We start from the raw sequence: 10,307 nt of genomic DNA on the forward strand, positions 1-10,307 counted from the left end.
ATAGCTTTGACTACATGAACTTTTATCAGGAAAGTGATGTCTCTGCTTTTTAATATGCTGTCTAGGTTGGTCATAGCTTTTCTTCCAAGGAGCAAGCGTCTTTTAATTTCATGGCTGCAGTCACCATCTGCAGTGATTTTGGAGCCCAAGAAAACAAAATCTGCCACTGTTTTCACTTTTCCCCCGTCTATTTGCCATGAAGTGATGGGACCAGATGCCATGATCTTAGCTTTCTGAATGCTGAGTTTTAAGCCAGCTTTTTTTACTCTCCTTTTTCACCCCCATCAAGAGGCTCTTTAGTTCCTCTTCATTTTCTGCCATTAGAGTGGTATCACCTGCATATCTGAGGTTGTTGATATTTCTCCCAGCAATCTTGATTCCAGCTTGTGCTTCCTGCAGCCGGGCATTTCTCATGATGTAACTTTGCATTGCAGGTGGATTCGTTACCACCCGAGTTACCAGGGAAACCCCCAAGATGAGGGCAGTGAGAAGCTAATGAGTTACGTCATTCACTCCTCAGAAGCACCTTGTCAGACTAAGGGGATTGCCTGGCTGCAGGATTTTCTCAGGGTTGAGTACTTTTAAGTGTATAGGCAGGGCATCCCTGCTGGCTCAGTGGTAAAGAATCCGCCTGCCAGTGCAGGAGACATGGTTTCGATTCCTGATCCAGGAAGACCCCACATGCCATGGGGCAACTAAGCCGGCGTGACATGACCACTGATTGAGCCTACGCTCTGTGGCCCACGAGCCGCGCCGCGTGAAGCTCATGTGTCCTGGAGCCAGGGCTCTGTGACGGGAGAAGCCACTGCGGTGAGAAGCCCCGCAGCTAGAGAGGAGCCCCTGCTCTCCCCGACTGGAAAAAAGAGCTGCTGCAGCAGGGAAGACCCGGCACAGCCAAAAATAAATAAACAGTGTGAAGCCAGAGGGTTAGCCGAGATCTGTGTGATTTCAACGTTCCTTCATTCAGGAAGCAGGGCCTTTCCAGTATGAAATGAAAAGTCCTTTATTTGGGGACTTATTTTGGGATTTCCCCACCTCCCCAATTTGTTAACTGCATTCTCTATTTGCTTCTGGAGATCAGACAGCAAGTCTGCTGTGACGTGAAAGGAAACTTAATTGTATAAAATTGTATGTAGAGAACTGTTTATGAGCAAATCTCCCAGACAATCCAGGCAGACGTGGTTTCTTTGCTTGAATCTCACTTAGCATCGAATGCGCTCCATTATTCAATTTTACCAATTATTTTGTTAAGCCATTTTTTTTCTTGCCAAATTTTCCAAATAATTGCTTCAGGGCTGCCTCATTTTTATATTAAAAGCTTGGCATGAGAACTTGCACTAATATAAAATACTTATGAATATGTAACTAAAGGCATTTGTTTTAGGCTAACTGAAGGGTATTTAAAATCCCATACTTTTCTACTTGTTTTTGGTTGGCTTTAAAGGGCATTTAAGCATTTACATATGTGGAAAATAAAGGGAAAAACTCATTGTGATACTTTTAATATTTTCCAATCAGGATTACACAATTACAGGGTTGAGTATTTTCAACACATACTTATTGACTGTGCACTTAAGATTTCAATAATATAATAGTGTAATACTGTATAATCACTTAAATTTTTCTGGAATATCATAAAGAATGCTTAAGCAATGCATTCAAATTAGCTGAATATTAAAGGGAGGCTAAATGAAAGCTTGAGAATTTTTCCTATTCCACTAAAATCTTAATGGATCTTGAGCCTAGCATTAACAAGTGAGATTTTATTATAGAAACTGGACTTACAGTGGCTTAGCAGAATAAGAAAAAAGGAAATAACAGGAGAGAAGACAATCATTTTGTTAACTCTCTTTTCTTCCTGGTATGTGATACAGAAGGAATATTTTAGACCCCATAAAATGGAGAAATGTCAGGGACTCCAACTCTAAAAATCTTGCCAGCTTAAAAGTAAATGTTGCTCAGTCATGTCCAACTCTTTGCAACCCCATGGACTGTAGCCTACCAGGTTCCTCTGTCCATGGGATTTTCTAGGCAAGAATACTAGAGTGGGTTGCCATTTCCTTCTCCAGGAGATCTTTCCAACCCAGGGATTGAACCCAGGTCTCCCACATTGTAGGCAAATGCTTTACTGTCTGAGCCACTGGGGAAGTTCCTGATGTCACAATGATTTGTGGATATTTGGATGGAGAAAAATCTGGCTTTATTCTTAGAGAACTCTGTCTCCTGACCGATACTCAAACCATGGAAAGCCCAAACTGTACAGAGCCAACACCATGGCCTGGGCTGGCCACTCTGCCATCAGATTTAATGAGAGAGCTGAAGTTCTGGAATAAGCTGAAGGCAGATTTAACGGGCAACAGACACTTATTGATCAGGGAATGGAACCAGGATCTCACTGGTTTGAGATGGGCCTGGTAGAAGTGAAGAAAGAACTTCCGGAGGTTGAAGGGTGTTATAGGAGCACATGCAGAGGTTTAGCCTGCGTTTAAAATGGTGAGAATTCTCATGATCATGACAGCTTTGCTGAAGGAAGAACTACTCTTCAGGAATTCAGTTAAATACGAAATATTTAGGTGGAAAACTATCATGAAACTAGCTTTTTAAAAAATATTAGTTTTATATAACTTTCAGTGTCAGAAACACGTGATCATTTATCCCACTGATTAGGGTGAGTACTTAGAATATTACAGATTGTCTCTCCCTTTCCACTGTTTTATAAAATGTTTTCTCTTTTTTCTTTAATTTAAAAAACTTGAATGAAAGATTCTTCACATTCTATAGAGCTTTACAATTTTCCAAAGGAAACTAGCTTTTCTAATAGAGGCGAGGCTGGTTTAGGCTGTAGTGATAGCCTTTAGAACAGTTTAGACTATCATGAACTAGCTGAAAGGTTCAGCTTTTCAGTTCATAGGTTAAAAGACTATAGGTGTGACCTCTAAGCCAGTGGGAGAATCAGGTTTCCTTGAAATTAAATCCAGTTCAGCTTAATCTCAGTCTCTTAGATTTTCGGCCCCTGCCTGACTCTTTCTAAATGTTGAGTCATTCATCTCCAGTTGATTCAAACAGAATTTTGAGAAGACATAAACCTCTCCCTTCATCCTTCAGGATCACACTATGCAAAATTGCAAAGAAGCGTTTTTTGCTCAAGGATACCTTCTGTGCCCTTTTTGTTTTTGAAATATACTTAGCTCTACCTTGTTCTTTGAAAGCTTGCCTGTCCCTGCGGCACTAAAGAACACTCGCCTGTGCCCCAGGTTTTCGCCCGTGTATTGATTCCGAGAATACTCTGCAACACGTGGCTCTGGACCTCGTGCCAGCAATCAGGATTCCAAACGACAGATCTGTGTGTACGGCGAGGATCCTGGGTACGCTGAGCTGGAGATGGTAAAGTGAACACACATTCTGTGGACGTTAAAAGTGGCTGTAGAACATTAAAAAAAAAAGCCTATAGGTGAAACATCAGTGCTTTCCATGTATATGGTACGTCACAATATTTCGTAGAAAGAACCAGATTAGGAAACGTTGCTACAGTCAGGAAGCACTTGACGCCTTCGATTCCATCTTCTGGGGGTGCAGGTGTGGTCTGACTCAAGGCGAATCTGAGCCCGTGGGTTTCTGGCCTCAGGCCCTCGAGTGGCGCCCTGCGTTAGAGAATCGAGTCCAAGCCCCTTGGGTCACGCAAGGCCCTGCACCACACCCACCCGCTTCAGCCGAGGCTCCTTGTCCTCATCCAGGAAGGAGCTGGGCTTCTTGCACGCACCGTGTGGACGTTTCACACTTGCTGCCCTTGCACCTGCCGGCTGCCTGGAGGCTTGCCTGCCTCGTGACACCGATTTTCATTCTGGGCTCAGGCATCATGTCCACCAGGGTCTCTTAACCCCAGGGTCTTTCTCCAGCTCATTTCTCTACCGTATTTTAGAAAAGTACCTATGTATGTGTCTCTCTCCGTTCCTAGCTCCTTTTACATTCACCAGGGTATTTATTTATCAGGTGTCTTTCTGGGCTCCAGAGGATGGACAGCCAGGGTTCCTGACCTTTGAAAATAGCAGAGCGGGTCTCTTACTGTTGCATCTGTGTCCTTTAAGGACCCATGAGACAGAATACCAGTCCGTGCTTCTCAGCGCTGCGCCTCCTCTCCGGTGAAAGGGCCTGGGCTGCTTTCTCAACCCTGCTCAGTCCGTGAGGACCAGGGAGGCTCTTTCCTCTGATTCTGGTGTTGTCTTCTCTTTACAGGTCGGGGCCAGGCCGCTGCAGGCCCAGGAACATTCCAGATCATGAAGGCATAACGATGACTCAGTGGATACATTCTAGGACTTAACCTGTGGTGCTCTCAGGTTGTCTTTGGTTGGTGGCGTTCAGTTGCTCGCGTTCAGTTGCTCAGTCGTGTCCAGCCCTCTGCCACCCCCTGGACAGCAGCACGCCAGGCTTCCCTGTCCCTCACCATCTCCCAGAGGGTGCTCAGTTCATATCCATCACGACAGAGATGCCATCCAGCCATCTCATCATCCCCTCATCTCTGTCGTCCCCTCTCTTCCTGCCCTCAATCCCTCCCAGCATCAGGGTCTTTTCCAATGAGTCAACTCTTCACATCAGGTGGCCAAAGGATTGGAGCTTCAGTTTCAGCACCAGTCTTTCCGGTGAACATTCAGGACTGATCTCCTTTAAGATGGACTGGTTGGATCTCCTTGCAGTCCGAGGGACTCTCAAGAGTCTTTTCCAGCCCCACAGAAGACTTTCCCTATAGTCCTTAGCTTATTTAACTTATATGCAGAGTACATTATGAGAAACGCTGGACTGGAAGAAACACAAGCTGGAATCAAGATTGCTGGGAGAAATATCAATAACCTCAGATGTGCAGATGACACCACCCTTATGGCAGAAAGTGAAGAGGAGCTAAAAAGCCTCTTGATGAAAGTGAAAGAGGAGAGTGAAAAAGTTGGCTTAAAGCTCAGCATTCAGAAAACGAAGATCATGGCATCTGGTCCCATCACTTCATGGAAAATAGATGGGGAAACAGTAGAAACAGTGTCAGACTTTATTTTGACTACCATAAATCACTACATATGGTGACTGCAGCCATGAAATTAAAAGACGCTTACTCCTTGGAAGAAAAGTTATGACCAACCTAGATAGTATATTCAAAAGCAGAGACATTACTTTGCCGACTAAGGTCCGTCTAGTCAAGGCTATGGTTTTTCCTGTGGTCATGTATGGATGTGAGAGTTGGACTGTGAAGAAGGCTGAGCGCCGAAGAATTGATGCATTTGAACTGTGGTGTTGGAGAAGACTCTCGAGAGTCCCTTGCACTGCAAGGAGATCCAACCAGTCCATTCTGAAGGAGATCAGTCCTGGGATTTCTTTGGAAGGAATGATGCTAAAGCTGAAGCTCCAGTACTTTGGACACCTCATGCGAAGAGTTGACTCATTGGAAAAGACTCTGATGCTGGGAGGGATTGGGGGCAGGAGGAGAAGGGGACAACAGAGGATGAGATGGCTGGATGGCATCACGGACTTGATGGACGTGGGTCTGAGTGAACTCCGGGAGATGGTGATGGACAGGGAGGCCTGGTGTTCTGCGATTCATGGGGTCGCAAAGAGTCGGACACGACTGAGCGACTGAACTGAACTGAACTGAACAGTCCTTAGCAGAGGAAAGAGAGGCTGCAGGGCCCACCCTGGGGCTGCGGGCGGGGTTTCACTCACAGCCAGCCAGCTCTCAGCCCCAGGCCGATGAGTATCTCAGTATCAGAGCGCTCTGGGGAAACGGCAGACTGGGAAGTTTCCTGTGTGTGTCAGTCACTTAGTCACGTCCAGTTCTTTGTGACCCCAGGGGCTGTATTCTGCCAGCCTCCTCTGTCCACGGGATTCTCCAGGCCAGGATACTGGAGTGGGTTGCCATTTCCTTCTCCAGGAGAGTCCAATAGTGTTAATAAGAAGTAATATAAGGGCGGTTCGTGTTTCTTGAGCGCGCTCTCTATACTAGGCACCGGGGAAGCATTTGCCATCCGTCCTGCCACCTGATCCTATAGTTGTTGTGCGGCTTCTGTTTAGCATCTCCATTTTACAGACGAGGACTTGTGGTTTAGGAGGTTAAGAAGCTTGATGTGGGTGCTGAGATTCAAACCCTGGCCAGATGGCCCCAAAGCCCCAGCGCTGAGCTCCCCAGCTAGCAAGCCCTCGTAGATCTGACTTCTCTGCCGCCCTCCGAGAAGAGCCCACCGCAGCCGCGCTCTTTGGCCAGCCCAGACTCACCGTTTTTCTCTACGGGCACGTGGCAGCGGGGACAGGGCTTGGTGGTCTTCTTGATTGTTTCTTTGGAGGCTTCCTCCCACCGGGCCTGCTCTGCCGCCTTCTCATCGACTCTGTAGGCCTGGGGAGAGAAGACAGGGAAGAGACAGTCAGATCTTCATAGTGGGCTGGACATGGGTTCCTTGAGACGCTGTCCTGGAAATTCTTAGACATGGAGGTGCCTTCGGGCAAGAAGCTCGGAGGGAAACTCACTCAACAAGGGGGGGACAGGCCCTGCACGGTTTTCTTGGCATGTGCTTACAAGCCAAGAAAAGACTGTGTGGCTTTGTGGTCTGAGCTCGTCCTTTGTGCTGTTTTGACTGACATCTCTCGGGTGCTGATACGTGGGCAGGGTGAGACAGGCCCTGAAACCCTTCTCGTCAGGTGTTTCATCAGGCGTGTGCACTACGTTTAATTTTACATCGGGGATTAGACAAGTTAAACCACTGCCGGAAGCAGATAAGTAGGAGAGTCTCTGTGACTCCAAGATCTTCGCTTTTCAGCTTTCTTCAGCGTCTTACTATCTTGCATTCTTGTACCCAGACAGGAATGTGGTGGCTGATGAGATGGTGCAGGAAGAGGGAGGTGAAGCTGATGGGACACAGGAGATGGCAGCAGGAGGCAGGAACAACCAGAGGTCAAGACGGGGCCTTGGAGCCAGCTGCCTGGGTTCAAATCCCGACCCGGGAAGGTGGGTTTGGGAACACTGCATAGCTCCCTGAAAGTTCCCATCTCAGATGGAAATCGACCTGTCTAGTGTACTGTACCGAGGATCATGCGGGTCAATGTCTTTAAAGAAGTGAAAAAACAAGTGCCTGACACCCATTAAGTGATGCTATGAATGACCTGGGCATCTACAACAAGCTCTCAGAAATACTTGCTAATGTCATTCATGTCAGAGGAATGATTTATCCCTGACTCAGACCACCGAAAGGAGGAGGGATTTCAAAGGCGCCACTGCTGATATTCTGTTCAGACACTACAATCTCTTCACTTACTTCAGTGTTGAGTGAGACGTGCAACAAAAGAGTTGGGACATTTTTGGATTCAGTACAAGAACTCTGTGGTCTAGAAATATATTTCAAATGGTAATCCAAACAGAACCCCTCTATCTTGGCCTCTACAGAATTTAAAAATTTTCTTCTATGCTTTAAAATTAATACAAACATGCAAGCCATTTTATTAATCTGTGATGACTCTTAAAACATTCCCAGGCCTATTTTTAGGTTGCTGTGTGCTAAGTTGCTTCAGTGGCATCTGACTCTTTGCAGACCTGTGGCCTGTAGCCTGTCAGGCTCCTCTGTCCATGGGATTCCCCAGACAAGAATACTGGAGTGGGTTGCTATGCCCTCCTCCAGGGGATCTTCCCGATCCAGGGATCGAACCTATGTCTCTTATATCTCCTGCACTGGAAGGTGGGAAGCCCATTTTTAGGTTAAGACACTACTAAAAAATGACTTAAATATAAGTTAGTAAAGAAACCGTATAATACAAAATGCTCTAACACTCTGATATTACTCTTATAATAACATTGATAAAGCTTTATAGATTTACAGCACATTATTTTTTTGCACTTTGATTTCCTCATTTCAGTGGATCCTCATGGTAACCTGGAGAAGACAGGCAGATATCAAACCAAGGAAGCTTCTGAGTAGTAAAAAAGCAGAGGGCCGGGTGTCAGGATGCTGGTATAAAACAGTACCAGGGGCGACTGAATGCAAAGATTTGGGAAACCTGGAGGACGGAAACCCAAACCAGAGATTCTCTGGCCCAGAGCCTTGTGCTTTGAGGATCAAACTCCGCCCAGCACCGCTGCCTCTTGGCAGGTTTTCTACATGGTGAGAGTGAAGACAGTGAAGGCCAGAGGGTGGGAGGGCTGTGGTCAGAAATATCTGCCTCAGTAAGTACAGCAGCGGTCCCCTGAAACCACCGTCCAGGGAGGGACCTAGGTCAGGCTCGGAATCTGGCGGGTGGATCCTTCACCCCAGATCCCAACCCAACTGGTACCATGTCATCATCAGAGTCTACATATTTTTGAAATATTTAAGTTTTCAGTCTTTTAAGAATGAAGTATTGGGAAATAAATGGGCTTCCCTGGTGGCTCAGTAGTAAAGAATCAGCATGCCAAGCAGGGGTCACAGATTCATTCCCTGGATCAGGAAAATCCCCTGGAGAAGGAATTGGCAACCCACTCCAGTACTCTTGCCTGGAGAATCCCATGGACAGAGGAGCCTGGTGGGCTACAGCCCATGGGGTCGTAAAGAGTCGGATATGACTCAGCAACTTAACAATAACCACCCTTAGGAGGGAAATAACTGTCTTTACATCTCAGATGCACCATTTAATGGTTTCATGGTAATGAGTATTTATGTTTCTGTTACTTCCAACAGAAAGTGAGTTCATCCAAGGCCAAGGTCATGGCTGTGTCTTCCTCACCTCTCCAGTGTCTGTCTGGCACAGTGGCCTGCACCCAGTGGGCACTCAGTACATTTTAGCTGAGTCAACCAACAAATGACGCATCCCATGAAGGTGCCGACTTGACAGTCATCTGGAATCAAACCCTGTGAGCCAAGAAGGTCATATCCCTGATGGTGGTCATCGAGGTGAGACCAAGTCCTTTCTCTTAATCGGCTCTTCTCTTCACAAAGGTAAACGTCCTTTATAACTCAGAGGGTGTCACGTGATTTTCGAACAGTTAGAATAAAGCAGAGTCAGTATAACACGAAGAAGCAACCGCAGGTCACGGAGGACTTTGGCTCTGGGACAACGTAAAGACTATTCCTGGCCGACAGCCGAGTGATAAAGCTGTGATGAATGAGAATGTCACAAGATTTAATAAGTAGGTTTGTGTCTCAAGTATATGTCTTCCCTGACCCTATGTCCCTAGCTTTTTTTTTTTTTTCTGTTAAGGTCCAGGAGCTTGTAATACTGTAGTGATGGTTTAAATTGCTTACTAGGGGCATAAAGATCAGAGAAATTTATAATGTTACTGACCGAAGACTAAGTTGAAAATGCTGCTTTTCAGCAATCTGGTGCACTGCATGCTAAAGGTAACTGCTTCCAGGTGTATATACCTGAAGATGCTGGATGAATAAATAGGCAAGCAAGAGACGCCTTTGCTAAGTAAATGGTTGATTTGATGGGAACGTCAGGAAAATCCCTGAAGCTCAGGATGAGAAAGAGAAAATTCTGCTGGTTTAGGGAGGGAGGAATCTGATGTTAGCAAGTGGGGCGGTTTGCCTAGTCCCAGGGTGCCCAGGGCTTGGTCTTTACAAGCAGAGGTGGAACCTGGGCCAGAGCGAGGTGGAAGGTCGATCTTCTCATTACTTTGCTTACACACATGCACACAAGCCCCATGCACAGAAATCTGTGAAAAGAATTCATACCACCTGATTAGGCTTTAAAAAAGCCTCATGCCAAAAAGTTAATTTGACAGTATAGCCAAGAACCTAGCTGAAGCAAAAATATTTTCTGTAGAGTAATGCTCTTACAAAAGCCAAACCTCAACAAACAAACAACAACACAAATAAAATTCCAAGAAACGTGGGATCACAATTTTAAAAAAGTCACTGAATACAGGAAAAAACAAGCTGCTGCGAGAGAACGTGGCAGAAACGCAACGCTGCAGACCCCGACCCACAAAGGCCGTGGGCACCGGGACGACCGGGGCAGAGCACAAACTAAATACGCTTAGCAAGACGAACGAGCTTAGTTACAAAACAGAAGCAGACTCGCAGACACAGAGAACAAACTTAGGGTTACCAGTGGGGAAAGAGGGGCGGGGAGGGATCGGCAGATACGCCTACCATATATAGAATAGGTAAACAACAGAGATTCGCTGTATAATGCAGAGAACTATGTTCAGTTTCTTATGATAACCTATAATGGAAAAGAATCTGAAAAGGAATATGCATCCATACAGAAACACACACACACACACACACACACACACACACAAACACCCACACACACGTACTGAAGGACTCCCCCGTGGCTCAGTGAAAGAATCTGAAAAAGAA

The 10,307-nt window shown here is 46.0% G+C and overlaps 1 protein-coding gene across 1 annotated transcript in view; it reads right to left on the minus strand.

Annotated features, from left to right (window-relative positions):
• Positions 1 to 10,307, minus strand: part of PRKN (parkin RBR E3 ubiquitin protein ligase) — a 1,215,957-nt gene that overhangs the window by 3,784 nt on the left and 1,201,866 nt on the right. The window contains exon 11 of the mRNA XM_040238940.1: positions 6,253 to 6,370. Coding sequence (XP_040094874.1) covers positions 6,253 to 6,370 — 118 coding nt within the window. The remainder of the gene's footprint in view (positions 1 to 6,252; positions 6,371 to 10,307) is intronic.

The sequence above is a fragment of the Oryx dammah genome, unplaced genomic scaffold (genome assembly GCF_014754425.2).
Source record: "Oryx dammah isolate SB20612 unplaced genomic scaffold, SCBI_Odam_1.1 HiC_scaffold_4, whole genome shotgun sequence".
NCBI classification, from domain to species: Eukaryota; Metazoa; Chordata; class Mammalia; order Artiodactyla; family Bovidae; genus Oryx; species Oryx dammah.